Source organism: Oncorhynchus kisutch, linkage group LG4 (genome assembly GCF_002021735.2).
Source record: "Oncorhynchus kisutch isolate 150728-3 linkage group LG4, Okis_V2, whole genome shotgun sequence".
In the NCBI taxonomy this organism is placed as follows: domain Eukaryota; kingdom Metazoa; phylum Chordata; class Actinopteri; order Salmoniformes; family Salmonidae; genus Oncorhynchus; species Oncorhynchus kisutch.
This window is the reverse complement of record NC_034177.2, coordinates 59,672,889-59,694,159: the sequence shown is the minus strand read 5'-3', so window position 1 is coordinate 59,694,159 and position 21,271 is coordinate 59,672,889. Positions and strand designations below refer to the sequence as shown.

Here is a 21,271-nt window from a genome sequence, read left to right as displayed (position 1 = left end):
AATAAGGAAACAATAAATGAAACAGACATGCCAACGGCATCTGCAAGCATGAACGGATTTCGTATCCAAAGTGGCACGTGCTTGATGCTGAACCTGATCACACCCTGCAAATCAGTTAGTAGCTGGGGTATGAGTTAGGGACTGCTGCATGTTCATAGATCATACCAGGCATACACACACAGGTTATTCAGGGCAGAGAACTTTATTCAATTGTCTTTATTTGCAGCAAACACATGCTGTGAAGACACAAAACCGGCCATAACACTATTCATAACTAGCTTAGTCCCAGATCTATTATGTGCTAAATAGCCAACACATTGACAATGACTATAGGAGTTGGCTATACAGCAAGCACATAACTGGGCATCAGTATGAAAACACAGGCTGTGAGAAATCATCCCAAAACACTGCGTGTTACGTGTCCACAACCGCAATCCAGTGCATTCCATCGCACGCCAGTGTGTTGACGGCGGGTAACTTACAGCGTCCAGGTCGTCTGGGATACACAGGTCATCCAGGTCAGACACAACGCTGCCCCTGCGGTTGGAGCGGCTGAAATAGTCAGCGGCCGACTCACTGATGTCAGAGAAATCAGACGACTATTGAGCAGAGACAGACGGATGGCAGAGATAGTGAACGAGGGAGAGGAAGGAAATGAGGTCAGAGGAAAACATGGAAAGTCTATAAGAGAGAGCCATAGGGCATAGGCCTACATTGGGTCAGTGTGTAATGAAATGTCAACTATAGGATAAAAAAAAAAAGTATAATTAAAAGGAACAGAATAGATACGTTGTCCGTTTTTCAACGGAAATTGAAAAGGATAGAATGAATCCTACATATATCAGTGCTGCACACTAACACAGCAGCAAGGCACACCCAAAAAAGGTCACCAAAAGGGGAGACATCCAAAGTAAATAACCCATATATAAACCCTAGAAACAACAGTGCCCGTTTCTATTAAATCCCCCCTCCAGAGCCTAACCTAACCCCAGGGTCTCACCACGCTGTCTCTCCTGCCGCGACTGTAGCGCTCCTGGGACACGGTGCTGGCAGTATCGTCATCAGAGGAGTTCTGTGAGGAGCATGAGCAGTCAGGATCCCCCTTTATCAGAGTACTGTATCCACATGCACTTGGCACACACCTCACTAACTGTGAAAAGGGAGTCTCCGTTCACACACTTCAAATCAGATGCACTTCCAGCGTTTTCATTTGCTATTGAAGCTCTCGAGCTGTGATGACCTTCACACGCTAATGAAGCCCACTGGCATTCTGTATCTGGACTATACAAAAAGACCCCACATTTTAGGTCCATCGGGTCATGTAATTAGGCTGATCTGATCAAGTAATACGGAGTAGAACTCGAACAAATTGACGAGAGTTGTCCCATCAGCCTACATCGTCTTGACCTGCACACCACTGCGTGCAACACATGGCACCTCAAAACGCAATAAAGTGGAAGATACTATACACTTTGGCAATTAATTGTCTATCCAGTCACTGCTACATATTAAAATGTGCAAGGCACTTAACCCTAATTTGCCGCAGGGGCGCCATGCTACTATGGCTGACTGTAAAAACACTGCATTTCCCTGCACCTATCCAGTGTGTGACAACAAAACATCTATTTATGTATCCCTAGGCATGACGTGAGGATGGCTAGGGAAGAGGGTGTGGGTAGGTAGCCTGTTAGTAATGGCAGTGTGTGGGTTTAAGTATGGTGGAGAGTCTCAGTTCCAGGCTTGGGAGTATGGTAACGCCAGACTAGGTTAGTGTACACCATGCATGTGGTGTGACTGAATATGGGGCTCACCACAGGGCTGCTCCGGGTGGAGCACCAGCTGTACTCAGAGGGCTGTAGTGGGGACACACACACACAGCATTGACATGGTGGGGACACAGACAGGCCAGTATGCTGCTGGCCCTGGTGACATCATTAAACACTATTCAATTATAGACACACGGAACACTTACAGTATGCAATTGAGAACCAGTGTACGAGCCATACAGACCGTCGTCATTTATAGAAGCCTGAAGGCACAAGGGAGAGAGCATCCAGAACTCAGCAACGCACAAGAGGGAGCAACGACCTCAGTCAGAGAATCTTACAGGCTGAGTAGCACGCCTTTCTCAATATTAACGAAATATAAACAGTGGGATATTTCCTGCATCAACCGATTGCTGTAGTTATTCTTAGTAGAAAGCACTGATCAGACAAAAAGCCATATCTTATCAAACATAGCCCACCAGAAAGCATAACCTCGGCCCCACTAAGTGGCCACGGTGACCATTGGACCTAAATATAAATGACCTAGGGAGAACCCTGGCCATGGCTATCAGATGATACAGAGAGGACTGGGGTCTGGTCTTCTTTGAAGGTGATATGAAGGCATGAGTGTGACACTGACCAGGCTGTAGCTGCGAGTCAGCCCCGAACCAGAGCCAGCGGTGGAGGCCACAGATGGGGCCTGTGAGGAGGGGAGAGGTAGAGGAGAAGGGGTGTGGGACAGTTAGAGGGACAGCCACAGAGAGCAGGGGTGGGGGTTGGTAGAAAAGTGTCCTCTGTGTGAGGAGAAACAAACGCCATTGCTCTGTCCCTGGGGGCCTGAGAATAGAGCGCTGAGATGTGAATACGACTACAGAGTGAGGTGACTGTCCCCGTCAACTGAAAATGGATGAGGTGTTGCATGTACTTTGCATGTACGTCATTGAGGTCCAACAGCAATTTCATTAAAATGAATAACTAACTACTGTAAACCTTCGAGTGCAAACACACACTGATGCTATAAAAACCCTCTGTGTGTAGTTAACCATTCACAAAGGGCCATCTCAACTGCCATTTATACGTCCCATGAATAGAGTTTATCTACTCAAGTTTTTCTTTAAGTAGTTTAAGTTCAACTAACTAGCTTTCACCACTTAATCGAGACAGGGAAGGGCTAGAAATAGGCCAGGACTGAAGAGAGAGACAAACCCGAGGCTGATAGGTGGAAGTAGTGGGAGGAGGAAGTTTGGAGGTGTTCTTTAAGCTGCTGTAGTTCCTCTGATCGTGGTACAAGCCAGTCTGGAGGAGTAGAGGAATAGTATGATATGACCATAAACAGAGAGAGACAGGGGGAAATGAATAATGCACAACAACATGCCAAAGCTGTGACGTGCCTTTTCATCTATATTTTGCACTATCAAAAATTGAAAGCATCACAGGGCACCGTTTTGTCTAATTTTGGAACAATTATGTAATACATAAAGCATGCACAAAGAGAGAGAAAAAAACATCTTCCTCAATAGATTTTCTCAGTTACATTGGCCACCAATGTAATAGGTCCAATTATCTGCTTCCAGTTAGTTGGACCAACGCGCCCAGAGAGGCTCACACTAGGAGAGACCACACACACACACACACACACACTGACCAGCAGGCCCTTCCTGGAGCTGCTGGACACGGGAGCCTTCTTATGCAGGTCGTTGTACACAGAGCTCTGGCAGGGAAGAGGGGACATGAATGGGGGAACACCAGAAGTTAAATCATGCTACCAAAGCAAATCTTACTTAGGATCACAGTGACCCAAGACCCAAAGCCATGGAAAGTAGTGGTGCTGAAAAGCCTGCAGCACCCCCTGATAAATTGCAATAATGTTTCAAAATTATACAATTACTCAGCACACACGCCAAATATTGAACAGCTTGTTGCTTTGAGGCTATAGAAATATAATCAATAGAACCCAGCTAGCACATAACGTTCTAAGAACCATGTTTCATAGAGCTTGGTGAATGTGTTTGCCCTATCATTATTTTGCATACAACCTTCCCATAAGGTTTCCTCATGGTTTTATTTAAAGTAATACTCTCAAATTGTTCAAAGAATGTTAACAAACAATGGTCTTCTATGGGAGTTCAGTACTTTAGCATAGCGTTTTCTGCAGGCTTCATGGTTCAATTTCAAGTCCAGTTCTCAGAACATTAAGAAAACTTCCCATAAAAAAAAAACAGAAAACATCAGTAACGTTCAACGTTCTGAGAAGGTTATTTAAAATCAATGTATTAATTATATTTTTTCCTCAAATCTACACACTATAACCCATAATGACAAAGTGAAAAACATTTTAGATAAAAAAATAAAAATAAAGCAGACACCTTATTTACATAAGTATTCAGACCATTTGCTATGAGACTCAATTTTTTTTCCATTGAACATCAAGATGTTTCTACAACTTGATTGGAGTTCACCTGTGGTACATTCAATTGATTGGACATGATTTGGAAAGGCGCACGCATGTCTATAAGGTCTCACAGTTAACAGTGCATGCTGAGCAAAAAATCCAAGCCATGAGGTCAAAGGAATTGTCCATAGAGCTCTGCTCCCTATCCTTTGAACTAGTCCACTGCCACCATGATGGAGCTAGCATGCAATGTTTTTTTTGTTGTTTTTTTTGTCATACAAAGCTGTCCATTTTAGAATAAGGCTGTAACATAAAATGTGGGAAAAGTCAAGTGGTACAATACTTTCCAAATGCACTGTACAATATAAAATCCATGTGTATGTGTGTGTAGAGTGTGTGTCTTTTAACAGTCCCCGCTGTTCCATGAGGTGTATTTGTATCTGATTCTACTGCTTGCATCAGTTACCTGATGTGGAATAGAGTTCCATGTAGCCATGGCTCTATGTAGTACTGTGTGCCTCCCATTGTCTGTTCTAGACTCGGGGATTGTGTAGAGACCTTTGGTAGCATGTCTTGTGGGATATGCATGGGGGTGTCCGAGCTGTGTGCTAGTAGCTTAAACAGACACCTAGGTGCATTCAGCATGTCAACACTTATTACAAAAAAAGCAGTGATGAAGTCAATCTCTCCTCCACTTTGAGCCATGAGAGATTTACATGCATATTATTAATGTTAGCTCTCCATGTACATTTAAGGGCCAGCTGTGCTTCCCTGTTCTGAGCCAATTGTAATTTTCTAAAGGTCCCCCTGTGGCACATGACTGAAAAAAATAGTCCAGGTGCAACAAAACTAGAGCCTGTAGGACCAGCCTTGTTGATAGTGTTGTTAAAAAGGCAGAGGAGCGTTTTATTATGGACATACTTCTCTCCATCTTAGCTTCTGTTGTATCAACATGTGTTGACCATGACAGTTTACAATCCAGTGTTACTCAAAGCAGTTTAGTCACCTTAACTTGCTCAATTTCCACATTATTCATTACAAGATTTAGTTGAGGTTTAGGGTTTAGTGAACAATTTGTCCCAAATACAATGCGTTCAGTTTTTGAAATATTTAGGACCTACTTATGCCTTGCCACCCATTCTGAAACTAACTGAAGCAGTGATTTCACTCGCTGTAGTAGCTGACGTGTATAGTGTTGAGTCATCTGCATACATAGACACACTAGCATTAATCAAGGCCAGTAGCATGTCATTAGAAAGAATTGAAACAAGGGGCCTAGACAGCTGCCCTGCAGAATTCCCGATTCTACCTGGATTATGTTGGGAGAGGCTTCAATTAAAATTACACCATCTGTCTTCTGTTAGACAGGTAACTCTTTATCCATTATATAGCAGGGGGAGAAAAGCCATAGCTTTTTACAGCAGCAGACTATGGTCGATAATGTCAAAATTCGCAATTAACAAAACAGCTCCCACAATCTTTTAATCAGACATTTTTCTCATTTGTGTAAGTGCCGTGCTTGTTGAATGTCCTTCCCTATAAGCGTGCTGAAAGTCGGTCAATTTGTTTCCAGTAAAATAGCATTATTTCTAGTCAAACTATTTTTTTCAAAAGTTTACTAAGAATTGGTAACAGGCTTATTGGTTGGCTATTGGAGCCAGTAAAAGGGGGCTTTACTATTCTTGTGTAGCGGAATTACTTTTGCTTCCCTCTAGGCCAGCACACACTTTAGATTGACGATATGGCAAACAGGTGTGGCAATATCGTCCACTATTATCCTCAGTCATTTTCCATCCAAGTTGTCATACCCCGGTGGCTTGTTATTGTTGATAGACAATATCTTCACCTCTCCCACACACTTTACGGAATTCAAAATTACAATGCTTGCATAATTTGATCAGTTATACAGTTAAATGTGCCGCCAATTGGATGGAAAACTAGCTAATGGTGAAATTCTGGAGTCAGGCAGTATAGTGTACAAATACATGTGCATGTAAAAAGCACCTTTTCTGGTAAAGCATGCAATTAAAGCGATTAAATCAAGCTCTTCTTATCCCACTCACTACGCAAAACCTCTCACACACACTATCACATTTGAAATCAGTGTGTAATGACATTCAAGTTTACAAAAGAGGAAAACTAAAATGAACACATGGCTAATTGAACTATACTGAACAAAAATATAAAACGCAACGTGTTGGTCCCATTTTTCATGAGCTGAAATAAAAGATTCATTAGCTGAAATAAAAGATTTCAGAAATGTTCCATATGCACAAAACGCTTATTTCTCTCAAATGTGGTGCTAAAATTAGTTTACGTCCCTGTTAGTGAGCATTTCTCCTTTGACAAGATTATCTATCCACCTGACAGGTGTGGTATATCAAGAAGACGATTAAACAGCATGATCATTACACAGGTGCACCTTGTGCCGGGGACAATAAAAAGGCCACTAAAATGTGCAGTTGTCTCACACGACACAATGCCACAGATGTCTCAAGTTTTGGAGGGAGTATGCAATTGGCATGCTGGCTGCAGAATATCCACCAGAGCGGTTGCCAGAGAACTGAATGCTAATTTCTCTACCATAAGCCACCTCCAATGTTGTTTTAGAGAATTTGCTGATAAAACTGTGGGCTTGCACAACCAAAAAACTGTCTCAGAGAAGCTCAGCTACATGCTCATCGTCCTCACCACGGTCTTGACCTGACTGCATTTCGGTGTCGTCACAGACTTCAGTGGGAAAAAGCTCACCTTCGATGGCCACTGGCACACTGGAGAACTGTGCCCTTCCCCGATGAAACCTGGTTTCAACTGTACCGGGCATATATCAGTGTGTATGGGGTCATGTGGGCGGTTAGCTGATGCCAACGTTGTGAACAGAGTTCCCCATGGTGGAGGTGGGGTTATGGTATGGGCAGGCATAAACTACAGACAACGAACACAATTGCATTTTATCGATGGCAATTAAAATACACAGAGATACTGTGACGGGATCCTGAGGCCCATTGTCGTGCCAGTCAGTCATTTTCTTTAAGGTATCTGCGATCAACAGATGCCTATCTGTATACACAGTCATGTGAAATCCATAGATTAGAACCTCATGAAATGTATTTCCATCGACTGACTTCTTTATATGAACTGTAACTCTTTGAAATTGTTGCATGTTGCGTTTATATTTTTGTTCAGTGTATAACAAAAGACAGATGAAAGTCACTTTTACTGTGAATTAATCCCCTACAAGCTCAGCAAGAGACAAGTACATACAGTGGAGCGGGAGCTCTTCAGAGAGGAGCTACCCTTCACAGAGGAGCTACTCTTCAGGGCCGAGCTATTGGACAGGCCGTCAGACTGGGGAGAGAACAAGGTTCATGTGAAATATGACCACCACAAGATAAAAACAGCCAATAGGCGGCTCTTGGCAGAGATCTCAAACTGGTGGCCCGTGAGACGATTTAATGTGGCCGGTTGTCTTAGTAAATACAGCCCTCGCGGGAAGACCGAATGTGGTCCCGTAGGATAAACGAGTTTGAGACCCCTGCTCTTAGGAGTGACAGACGGACGTGCTGTGAGTGTGTTCGCACTGCAGATTACTAAAAAGTTGTGAGAACGAACGGCACACCAAGTCATAGCTACATTTTGACAGTTGGTGCATGACACTGCAAAACTGTGAGGTTAAATGATAAGCTAAATGTCTTTTTCATTAGGAAAATGGGTTAGTAATGGACATTGAATTGTTTATTAAACACTATCACGCTGAGTCATTTGCGGTAGCCTGGTAATTTGACTTTAGAGATGAACCATCTCAGCTGTTTGAATGTCATTACAAGCCACAAGGATGTTAGCCTAGCCCATGACAACATAGAATATAGCCCTGCCTAATATAGCCCAGCTATCTTCCTCTGTACCCCAGCTGTAAATTCAACACTGGTCTTTTATGGGCCAGCAAACCCATCCCCATTTCCCTTCTGCACAATCAGCCATGCCATCCATCCCACCTTTACCAGGAAACACAAACATGCACACACCCGACACACAGACGCACCACCAGGTCTCTTCGATGAGAGGTGCTGGCCAGGCTTTTATAAGATGAGCTGCCCAGGTCTCGCAATGAGGAGGTTGACTTCAAAACCAGAACACACACACCACAACATAATTACTCAAGGAACATTGATGTATTCCAATTTTTAACTAATTCTAACAATTAATGAGACACATAAGCCAATGCTGTCTCGACAAGGTCAATGGTCTCACACATCAGTGTGGACTTTCCAACAGAAATCTACCTCCATATTAATAGTCAGACTAAAATAATGACATGACACCGTCAATGAGAATACGGAAATGTACACACCCTGTAGCTTCCAGTGCTACGGACCGACATGACATCATCATCCTGTTGCAGAGAAACACGGGGATAGACAAATAGGACGTCAAGACAAGTCAGGAAATAAGATAAAGGTGAGAAAGAGATGAGAAAGTATACAGACCCGCCGATGATGGCTACTGGATCTAGTACTAGTTCCAGAGTGCCGGGCCTTCTCTGTGTCGGCCTGGAGATGGAGAACGTTGGAACTTAGAGAGGAGAGGGAGATGCAAAGGAAGGCTAATACTCTACATGCGATGACGTAACCACGCATAACACATCTTGATGTTAATGTTAGTCCAAACATCTCCAACAACCTGGGCAGCTCCTTTAATCCATCAGAAACACTGCAACAAGAGCTGTTCAACCACAGAAAAGATAAAGGAGGAAACCTGTGTTTCCACACAGTAATTCCATTGAAAAGTTACTAGCTAGCTACAGTATTGCATACACAGTCCTAAGTACACATCTTTTCGCTGGGTCATTTCACCTGAAAAAGGATCTCGATACCCACATTCTCAGATTGTTCTGGAATTGTTTGTTATTTATTTAAAAAAATACAACTTGTGACTGTGTCAGCGTGCATGCGCCCGGCTAGCCACAGGACTCACAAGAGCGTGATGAGACATGGTCATTCCGGGCCGGCCAAACCCTCCCCTAACCCAGACGACGCTGGGCCAATTGTGTGCCGCCTCATGGGTCTCCCGGGGTGCTTATGTATGCCAGTTAGTTACACACCTTGTAAAGCAAATGAATGTGCTTAATTTTAAGAAGTTAATTTGGCAACTTTAGTTATGCTACAATTAAGCTGGGCATCATATATAATTCACAAGTTACAGACTAATATTGTCACGCATCAGACTATTCTTGATGTAATCTTGTCTTTACATACAGTTGAAGCCGGAAGCTTACATACATCTTAGCCAAATACATTTTAACTCAGTTTTTCACAATTCCTGACATTTAATCCTAGTAAAAATTCCCTGTTTTAGGATCACCACTTTATTTTCAGAATGTGAAATGTCAGAATAATAGATAAAATTATTTATTTCAGCTTTTATTCCTTTCATCACATTCCCAGAAGTTTACATACACTCAATTAGTATTTGATAGCATTGCCTTTAAATTGTTTAACTTGCGTCAAACGTTTCGGGTAGCCTTCCACAAGCTTCCCACAAATAAGTTGGGAATTTTGGCCCATTTCTCCTGGCAGAGCTGATGTAACGGAGTCAGGTTTGTAGGCCTCCTTGCTCGCACACGCTTTTTCAGTTCTGCCCACACATTTTCTATAGGATTGAGGTCAGGGCTTTGTGATGGCCACTCCAATATACCTTGACTTTGTTGTCCTTAAGCCATTTTGCCACAAATTTGGAAATATGCTTGGGGTCATTGTATAGATACTTTTGGACCTGTTTCCTCCAGCATCTTCACAAGGCCTTTTGCTGTTCTGGGACTGATTTGCACTTTTCACACCAAAGTACATTCCTCTTTAGGAGACAGAACGCGTCTCCTTCCTGAGCGGTATGACGACTGCATGGTCCCATGATGTTTATACTTGCGTACTATTGTTTGTACAGATGAACGTGGTACCTTCAGGCGTTCGGAAATTGCTCCCAAGGATGAACCAGATTTGGTCTTGGCTGATTTCTTTTGATTTTCCCATGATGTCAAGCAAAGAGACACTGAGTTTGAAGGTAGGCCTTGAAATACATCCACAGGTAAACTTCCAATTGCTCAAATATCAATTAGCTTATCAGAAGCTTCTAAAGCCATGACAATTTTCTGAAATTTCCCAAGCTGTTCAAAGGCACAGTCAATTTAGTGAATGTAAATTTATGACCCATGGATTAAATGTAAACTTATGTTACAGCGAATTTTAAGTGAAATAATCTGTCTGTAAACAATTATTGGGAAAATTACTTGTGCCGTGCACAAAATAGATGTCCTAACCGACTTAACTATAGTTTGTTTAATTAACAAGAAATTTGTGGAGTGGTTGAAAAACGAGTTTTAAATTTGTTTTGATTTAGAATGGACCATTATCATGCACCTGTCTCGAAACATGTCATTTACGCTATTAAATAGCAAATGGAGGACCCTTATCCCGTGGATCATTTAAATGCCAGCCAGGGTAGCCTGTTGTAAATGCCAGCCTGTTGTAAAGATAAGCAATGTGCTTAATATTAGGACAGTTGATAAATATAGTAGGCTTAGCCTATAGAAAGCTGATGGAATCCTCTTAGAGGCCATCACTCTATTTTCTCACACAACTGCATATCCTATAGAAATGTTGCACAGCATGAGCTCTCATGAAGTGTTTGATTAGATTTTCCATTACATTTGCATTGATGTCAGAGTGATTAGAGGGACAATAGAGTGCTGAGTACCAGGCAGTTAGCAAGTTTGTTAGGCTACTAATGACAATCAGCAGCATCAGAGCTTAGAGAAACCTAATTACTGTCACGTGGAATTTGACTGCCTTCATGACTCGTGACTGCCGGTGTGGCGGTAATACGGTCACCGCAACTGCCCTAGGAACTCGCCTATTTCAGAAACGCTCACTCAACAGTGGTTAGAGAATAGAAAACAGGACCAAAGTACCTAATTCAAAATGCATATCAACATTAGCCCCAAACTGCCTCATTACATAGCATAAAAGACCCAAATGAGGCCATAGCCAACTCTCAATGCACAGCCACAGATAAAGGTGTCTTCTACGCAAATACATTGCAGAACAACATTTATAATGTGATGCAAGGTTCTGTCATCAGAGGGCACCGTTTAGGGGGATAGAGGGCAGCTCCCATACACAACAGAGCAGGCTGTGTTAGTACAGAGAGGCCCATGCTCCCTGGCCTAACATTACCATCCATTGGTGGATCGAGCCCCAGCTTTTCCTGCTGCTGGATGAGGAGTGGCGAGAGGAGAGCTGGACAGAACAGGGGGAGGGAGGGAGTGCCATGGAGTTGAACACACAACTACCTTATTATATGATTTAGACTGAGTCACACAAGGTACATCACTTACATACAAGGGAAAGAGAAAAGTACATGTGAAAGATGGTTTATATACAGATATCTGGATTTGATCTGTGAACATGCAGCACTCGTATACCCCAACATTTTCTGGTTCAACAAGAGAAATGGCAGGATCTCTTTCTTGAATTAATCAGTGTTGAATCATTGACTGTACCTGTATCACTAAGTGTGTGTGTGTGTGTGTGTGTGCGTGTGACAGAGTGTACACCTCTTTCTGTTGCCGTTCGAGTTCTCTCATTCGGATGTCCCTCGCCTCCGCCCTGGCCACTCTCTTTGCAGCCAGCCTGGCCTCCGCCTGTGGGACAAAACATGAAAAAAATCATTAGTAGGGATGTGCATCTTCCCCTTTAAAGACGATTTGATATGTATATGGGCTCTGATATGATACAGCAACAATACGTTTTAGTTTGAAACGATTCCGTTTGATAAGAGGAACCGATCAATGCGATGCGGTGAATCACACTAACATATATGTTACATAAACACATTCAAATCTGCTGCTGATGGAGCTCATGATGTGTGCCTCTGATCTGTCTGAGCTGACTTCTGTTTGTTGGTGTGTGTGCAAATTATGTACATCTAATTGTCTATGGTGTATGTAGGCACTTGAGCTGAGAAATTGGGCAATTGGGCATCCACCACCCCACTATCAGACTATCAGCCCCATGTTAGCTTTTTGTACCCCCACTTTTGATGTGAAATCACCATCACCCACTAATTAATTGGTCATTTTTGCAGATTCAAAGTGTTTGAGCTAGTAATGTATCAATATTTATCTTTACATTTTGCTGTGACATAGCCAATGAATATATAGCACAACTTTGGATTTCACCCCATCTCAAAAATCAAACGGTTTAGACTATTTGGAAGTTTTTAATGAAGTGAACTTCTACTTTCCTCCCGTGAAGTGCTTGGTAGAAAAAGTGATTGTTATCCTCGTTATGGAATTATCAACTTAACCCTGTATTTCTAAAAATGAAAAGCAAAACTACCAAAACTGTTACTTATGGTGAACCTGAACAATCGAAACAAGGCAGCAGTAAACATGTTGCCCCCACAGGAATGATGCAAGACCCCCCCGGGTTGTTTGGCATACAAAATTACTTATTGATCAATGACTGTCAAAATGGTTACATACTTAAGATTAGGCATTTTCGGGAAGGTAGAAAGTAATATGAGCAACAAAAAAATAAAATTGTGAAGAAAATAAAATAAAATTGTGAACCAGCAGTTGTAATTTATTTTACCTTTATTTAACTAGGCAAGTCAGTTAATAACAAATTCTTATTTTCAATGACGATCTAGGAACAGTGGGTTAACTGCCTTGTTCAGGGGCAGAACGACAGATTTTTACCTAGTCAGCTCGGGGATTCGATCTTTCAATCTTGTAACCTTTCGGTTACTAGTCCAACGCTCTAACCACTAGGCTAAATATTTTCAGACCGATGCACTTGGATCGGTTTGGGGTCCCGCGGACCGATGCACTCACATCTTAACATGCTGACCACACCGCCCGCGCAGAAAATGCGCACCAACGAGGTGCTCAAATAGAAGTTGGTTATATTTGTGATGCTGAAAGCGGTGCAAGTCAAATACCCACGTGCCATTTCCTCATTGGTTATACCCATGTGGGTGATTGAAAGATGAACTCAGTTCTGCCGGTCGTCATGGTAATACTATGAAAGTAAGATACCAATCGCCATATAAAGTCCAAAGAAGAAAAAACCTGGGAGGAGAGACGACTAGAAACGACTCAGTTGACTGTTTTATGTGTGGATTAATTGTCTGAGTAGAGGACCTTGTGCATTTCAAGTAAAATAACAACGTAATGTTTATTTCCCAGGACAAATTAGCTAGCAACAACAAGCTAGCTAAATAGGACAAATTAGCTAGCAATTGCAAGCTAGCTAGCTAAATTGCCATAAATGTTTCATGCTTTTTGACCTGTCCCGAAATTAATATAATTGGTTCAGAGTGTTTTGATATTACAACCTGCGTGTCGTGATCGCGTTTGATGTGGGGGAACAAAATCAATTTACATGCACGTCCGGTTTTAGTACGGTGTTAATCATTTGAACCAATGTGTATCAGTAAATCGTTTCATGCCTAGTCATTAGCGCCGACGACCTCCTGGCAGGGGCCCTTACTCTGGGGAAACACCCAATTGTGTGAGAGGTACAAAAATATCCCCAAGGGACAATTTTATTTCACCAGGTAGGCCAGTTGTGAACAAGTTCTCATTTACAACTGTGACCTGGCCAAGCTAAAGCAAAGCAGTGCAACAAAAACAGCACAGAGTTACACATGGGATAAACAAATGTACAGTCAATAACAATTGAAAAATCTGTACACAGTGTATACAGCCAAAAAGGTGTTGACTTTGGGGATGCCCAGTGAAATATACCTGCTGAAGCGTGTGCTACGGGTGGGTGTTGCTATGGTGACCAGTGAGCTGAGATAAGGCAGAGCTGTATCTAGCAAAGACTTATAGATGACCTGGAGCCAGTGGGTTTGGCGAGGAACATGCAGCGAGGACCAGCCAACGGGAGCATACAGGTCGCAGTGGTGGGTAGTATATGGGGCTTTGATGACAAAAAGGATGGCACCGTAATAGACGGCATCCAATTTACTGAGTAGAGTGTTGGAGGCTATTTTGTAAATGACATCGACAAAGTCAAGAATCGCTAGGACAGTCAGTTTTACTAGGGTATGTTTGGCAGCATGAGTGAAGGAGGCAAGAACCCAATACTATGGAGAGAGCAACCTCACCACACAGCACTAATCACCTCGCACTAATCACCTCACACTGGGATATCTGTTTAGGAGGAAAAAGCTTAAAGGAATAGTTCACCCAAATTACAAAATGGCCTATTGGTTGCCTTTCTTACTCTGTAAGCAGTTTATGGACAAGACAGCAATCCATGCTTTGGTTTACCTGGCCACCATCTCCAAATGCTAGCTTTTTAGAAATTGTGGCACAAATCCAATGCAAGTCAATATCCCTTATATTAGCATTTTTTACGCTTCATGTCCAAATCATCTTAAAGTAGACTTATTGAGCTACAATCAATTCTAGAAACTCAAATAAAACTATTTGTCACATGCGCCGAATACAAGTGTAGACCTTACTGTGAAATGCTTACTTTTACAAGCCCTTAACCAACAGTGCAGTTCAAGAAGAGTTAAGAAAATATTTACCAAATAAACTAAAGTAAAAAAACTATAAAAAGTAACAATAATGAGGCTATATACAGGGGGTACCGGTACCGAGTCAGTGTGCGGGGGTACAGGTTAAAGGTAATTTGTACATGTAGGTAGGGGTGAAGTGACTATGCATAGATAATAAAGAGTGAGTAGCAGCAGTGCACAAAACAAATGGGGGGTGGGCGGGCAATGTAAATAGTCCGGTGGCCATTTGATCAGCAGGCTTATGGCTTGGGGGTAGAAGCTGTTAACTTCTTTGTGATAGGGGGCGGTATTTTGACATCCGGATGAAAAGCGTGCCCAAAGTAAACTGCCTGCTACTCAGGCCCAGAAGCTAGGTTATGCATATAATTGGTAGATTTGGATAGAAAACACTAACGTTTCTCTAAAACTGTTAAAATAATCTCTGTGAGTATAACAGAACTGAAATGACAGGCAAAACCCCGAGGACAAACCATCCCCCCCAAAAAATGTTTTGTTAATCCTTACACTGATTTCAATGGCTGGCACTTTTATAATAGGGCGAAATCGGGCCCAATTGCAGTTCCTAGGGCTTCCACTAGATGTCAGTCTTTAGAAAGAGTTTCAGGCTGTTTAAAAAAAAAAAATTGCCAGAAATTGCACGACCATCTGTAGTACCCACTACCCTCTGCTGGGGTAGCAGCAGCATCTTGTGGTGCTTTCAAGACAACTGGGAACTCTGAAAAATGTGAGTTCAGGACGGAAAGTCGGAGCTCTATTAAAGACCACAGTTTCCGAGTTGGAATTCCGAGGTGGATGACTTTTCAAAAACTATTTTTCCCAGTCTTCTTGAACTCACTTAAGTAGTAAGATTTCCGAGTTGTTTTGAATGCGGCGTCAAATGACAACGGAAGGCAGGCTTCATCAGCGCGTCACATAACACTTTTCACTGAGCTAGAGGCAGTATGCATTTTGAAAACAGACATAATTGTTTGAAACTTGAACATTTTAATACATATGAGGCATGTCTTACCTTGCCTCAAAGTAGCCTATTAGATCTCCTCTCTTTCTAAATTTTTAATGGCTATTTTCCATTAGATGAAACTGCTTGCATGTGCATTGCCCTTTTGGCAACTGTGTTTTCCCGCTAACTGCATTACTGAACAAACATTCACACGTAGCCTACTGCCTTGCACTTATGTGATGAAAAAGTTGATCACCATTTTAAGCTTACGATCTGGTGTGATCAACTTATTGATTAAAAATAGCTTATTTTTTATGTAGCCTAGGCCTAATGGTTGTATGAATTTGGGATCTATCGTCCCACAACTGTCTCAGAATGGGCTATTTCTTTCTCGACAAGCTGACCAATCGAACAAGTAGCCTAAAGTTTTTTACTATAGTAGATTGACATAGGCTAGTGATTTTGTGAAAAAGTAAATGTGGACAGTTATTCTAACATGTTCAAAGTGCACATCAGAATTCGGTAAACAGAACCGCACGTCATTGCATCTACGACTTGCATGTTCTGTTAATATGAATGACCATATTCTAAATGTGACTTCTGTAATTCTGAGCACCGTGGGAGGACAACCTAATCAGGTTACGCACCCAAAACATATGGTCCAGTAAATTTCTCAAATGTCTGGTAAATTAAAAATGTAAGGCGCCACATTTCCCTAACTGAAACGCTGACTCCAATGCTTCCCAGAATTGTGTCAAGTTGGCTGGATGTCCGTTGGGTGGTGGACCAGTCTCGATGCACATGGGAAACTGTGGAGCATGAAAAACCCAGCAGTGATGCAGTTCTTGACAAACAGGTGCCACTACTATTAATACGCTGTTCAAAGGCACTCAAATCTTTAGTTTTCCCAATTCATCCACCGAGGGGCACATACAATCCATGTCTCAATTGTCTCAAGGCTTAACACTCCTTTTACCAATCTCCTCCCCTTCATCTACACTGATTGAGGTGGATTTAACAAGTGACACCAATAAGGGATCATATCTTTCACATGGTCAGTCCATTTCATGGAAAGAGCAGATGGTATGCAAGGTAGATGTGCATTTTTAATGGTTAGCTAGCTACCAATTCTTCGTGGCTAGCTAGCCAGTTATCCCTATTGACTTACCCATTCACTGAACTTTCTGCCAGCCAGAACAATGGCAAGAGACGAACCAAGATATACACGAAGCAAAGTTGTACTTCATAACTATCAGCTAGCTTTATGTGAATCATAATAATTTAAAAATTACCTAAATCGAACATTATGCAAGGTAGATCTCAATTCTTCACGGGTAGCTACCTAACGATTCTTTGTAGCTACAGTTGAAGTCGGAAGTTTACATACACCTTAGGCAAATACATTTACTCAGTTTTTCACAATTCCTGACATTTAATCCTAGTAAAAATGTCCTGTCGTAGGTCAGTTGGGATCACCACTTGTTTTAAGAATGTGAAATGTCATAATAAGAGGAGGGAGAATGATTGATTTCAGCTTTCATTTATTTCATCAGAACACTCAATTAGTATTTGGTAGCATTGCCTTTTAAATAATTTACTTGGGTCAAACTTTTCAGGTAGCCTCCCACAGGCTTCCCACAATAAGTTGGGTGAATTTTGGTCCATTCCTCCTGACAGAGCTGGTGTAACTGAGTCAGGTTGGTAGGCCTCCTCCTTTAGGATTGAGGTCAGGGCTTCGTAATGGCCACTCCAATACCTTGACTTTGTTGTCCTTAAGCCATTTTGCCACAACTTTGGAAGTATGCTTGGGGTCATTGTCCATTTGGAAGAGCAATTTGCAACCAAGCTTTAACTTCCTGACTGATGTCTTCAGATGTTGCTTCAACATATCCACATAATTTTCCTACCTCATGATGCCACCTATTTTGTGAAGTACACCAGTCCCACCTGCAGCAAAGCACCCCCACAACATGAAGCTGCCACCCTCATGCTTCACGGTTGGAATGGTGTCCTTCGGCTTGCAAGCCTCCCTCTTTTTCCTCCAAACATAACGATGGTCATTATGACCAAACAGTTCTATTTTTGTTTCATCAGACCACAGGACATTTCTCCAAAAAGTACGATCTTCGTCTCCATGTGCAGTTGCAAACCGTAGTTTGGCTTTTTTATGGCGGTTTTGGAGCACTGGCTTCTTCCTTGCTGAGCGGCCTTTCAGGTTATGTCGATATAGGACTTGTTTTACTGTGGATATAGATACTTTTGTACCCGTTTCCTCCAGCATCTTCACAGGGTCCTTTGCTGTTGTTCTGGGATTGATTTGCACTTATCGCACCAAAGTACATTCATCTCCAGGAGACAGAATGTGTCTACTTCCTGCATGGTATGACAGTTGCGTGGTCCCATGGTGTTTATACGTGAGTACTATTGTTTGTACAGATGAATGTGGTACCTTCAGGTGTTTGGAAATTGCTCCCAAGGATGAAACAGACGTGTGGAGGTCTACAGTTTCTTTTTCCTAAGGTCTTGGCTGATTTATTTTCCCATGATGTCAAGCAAAGGCACTGAGTTTGAAGGTAGGCCTTGAAATACATCCACAGGTACACCTCCAATAGACTAAAATTATGTCAATTAATTTATCAGAAGCTTCTAAAGCCATGACATCATTTTCTGGAATTTTCCAAGCTGTTTAAAGGAACAGTCAACTCAGTGTATCTAAACTTCTGACCCCTGGAATTGTGATATAGTGAATAATCTGTCTGTAAACAATTGTTGGAAAAATTACTTGTTTCATGCACAAAGTAGATTTCCTAACCGACTTGCCAAAACTATAGTTTGTTAAATTTGTGGAGTGGTTGAAAAACGAGTTTTAATGACTGCAACCTAAGTGTATGTAAACTTCTGACTTCAACTGTATATGGTTAGCTAACAGTAATAGCTAGCCAGTTAGCTCTATTGACTTATTATGAGCTTGCGATCTACGGTACACAGGCAGGTAAACATGCCTAAATTAACACAGCATGTATTTATTAACGTATCAAGATAAAATATTGTAGTCAGGCTGTACATGTATTCAAGTCATGTCTGAAAGTACAATTTTTTTTTATCTGTTACATTTGACCAAATCACTTTAGTTACATAGATTTGTTGTCTTGACCAATGAAATCTATTCAACATAGCTTGTCATCAAAACTCAAGTCTATTGGCTCTCAAAGTTTAAATGAGTGAAATTCATTTAAATGAATACTATTGAAATTATGAAATGATTCCAATGTCTTGAGTAACGTTGAACTTTTTATGAAATCGAGCACATTGATAAGATTAGTTCAACTTTGAATAAGACCGCAATTGAAACTTCACAGCCTACCTGTGCTGGAGGACATCTGCAAGATGGTACTGGCATACTTAAATAATAAATTAAAGTCAACTCAATTGCACTAAGTTGATCTTTTTGTTTTCTGTCACAATTTACCAGAAAGATGTAAAAAATGTGTAATCGGTAAGTAGTTTTCTGACCATATACTTTTTTATAAACTCTTACTTAAGTAGTTTCTTAAGAGGGTTACGCTGACTTGAGTAAATGTCAATCTAAGCAACAGTACTTTTACTTAAGTACAGATTTTAATTACTCTACCCGCCTCTGTTCACAACACAGAATTCTGAAAGTTTCTAATTTCGTCTCCTCTGGTCAATGTAGGTAGTAAGATCTGAACCAGACTTACTTTCACTGCTTTGGGTAAAGTTTGTGGAACTTGAAAATTAAGTTGATTAAAACAGGTTTCTTTCTCAAATGAAATGTTCATGACTTTGATTATATTTTTTAGGATGGTCTTCCTCCATAATCATAAGTTACATGATTGTACAATTACCCTGCCAACCCTATTCATCTTACGATGTCTTAAAGTAATTCCAAGTGTTTTGTTTAGAAGTGCAATAAGCTACTGAGATGTTTCCTCTAACATGTTCAAGCTGGAATGCACAATTCAAGATATTTTGATGCAACCTAATCCAGTGATTGTCATGAATTTTGGGTTGACAATTAGGCTACTGTTGATATATATATATTACTGTAAAAATAGTGGTCCAGAATTTGTTTATTAATAGAGACGACTGCAATGCTCTACTCTGGCTACCTGGATAAAGCACTAAATACATTTCAGTTACTGCTAAAAATGGCTGTTAGAATCTTGACTAGAACAAATAAATGCGATAATCTTACACCAGCGGCTTCCTGTTGAGGTTAGGGCTGATTAAGGTTTTACTGCTAACCTACAAAGCATTACATGGGCTTGCGCCTACCTACTGTATCTCTCCGATTTGGTCCTGCCGTACATACCTACATGTACGCTACGGTCACAAGACGCAGGCCTCCTTATCGTCCCTAGAATTTTTAAGCAAACAGCTAAAAAGGCAGGGCTTTCTCCTATAGAGCTAGATTGTTATGGAATGGTCTGCCTATCCATGTGAGAGACGCAGACTCGGTCTCGACATTTAAGTCTTTACTGACGACTCATCTCTTCTGGCCAAGGGGTGCGAAGGTGAACGGGCAAGGCATGGGAGGGACGAACCACCCTTGCTGTCTCTGTCTGGCTGGCTTCCCTCTCTACACCGGAATGCTCTGCCTCTGACCCTATTACGGGGGCTGAGTCACTGGCTTGCAAGTGCTCTTCCATGCCATCCCTAGGAGTGGTGAGTCACTTGAGTGGGTTAAGTCACAGATGTGATCTTCCTGCCCGGTTTGGCGTCCTCTCGGGCTCGTGCAGTGGAGATCTTCGTGGGCCTCGTCTCAGGGTAGTAAATGGGTCTGTTGATATCCCTCTAGTGGTGTGGAGGCTGTGCTTTAGCAAAGTGGATGGGGTTATATCCTGCCTGGGTGGCCCTGTCAGGGGGTATTGTCGGACGGGGCCACAATGTTCCCTGAACCGCCTTTCAGCCTCCAGTATCTATGCTGCAATAGACTATGTGCCGAGGGGCTAGGATCAGTCGGTTATATCTGGTGTAATTCTCCTGTCTTATCTGGTGTTGTGTTGGAATTGAAGTGTTCTCCATCTAATTCTCTCTCTCCCCTCCCAGAGGATCTGAGCCCTAGGGCCATGCCTCAGGACTACCTGGCCTGGTGATTCCTGGCTGTCCCCAGTCCACCTGCTGCCCCAGTTTCATCTATTCTGCCAGCGGTTATGGAACCCTGACCTCTCTCTCGGTTTTGATCACTAACCATAGTCAAATAGTTTGCCATGGTGTACTATCGATTTAGGTCCAGATAGCAATGCATTTTACTTTGTGCTGTGTTTCCCAATAAGTCATGTAGTTTTGACTCTGTTTGGATGTTCTGGTACTGAGGCTTCAGTGTGTTAGTAGAACACGGTTTGTGAACTCAGCCCAGGACCAGCTGGATGAGGAGACTTTTCCAGTGGTGGAAAAAGTACCCAATTGTCATACTTGAGTAAAAGTATAGATACCTTAATAGAAAGTTACTCAAGTAAAAGTCACCTAGCAAAACACTACTTGAGTAAAAGTATTTGGTTTTAAACATACTTAAGTATCAAAAGTAAAAGTATAAATCCTTTCAAATTCCTTATATTAAGC

General features: G+C 41.9%; 1 protein-coding gene across 21 annotated transcripts in view; it reads right to left on the bottom strand.

Annotated features, from left to right (window-relative positions):
- The window catches only part of lrrfip2 (leucine rich repeat (in FLII) interacting protein 2), a 61,518-nt gene that overhangs the window by 16,493 nt on the left and 23,754 nt on the right, over positions 1–21,271 (bottom strand). For 11 of the 21 annotated variants that reach the window (XM_031823327.1, XM_031823328.1, XM_031823323.1 and 8 more), the window contains exon 3: positions 11,768–11,854. In XM_031823327.1, coding sequence (XP_031679187.1) covers positions 11,768–11,854 — 87 coding nt within the window. Of the gene's footprint in view, positions 1–482; positions 600–1,000; positions 1,073–1,811; positions 1,854–1,972; positions 2,030–2,406; positions 2,467–2,972; positions 3,063–3,411; positions 3,478–7,422; positions 7,507–8,200; positions 8,279–8,509; positions 8,552–8,645; positions 8,709–11,387; positions 11,451–11,767; positions 11,855–21,271 lie in introns of all 21 variants that reach the window. The other 10 variants (XM_020481421.2, XM_020481420.2, XM_020481424.2 and 7 more) reach the window with 4 other exon arrangements.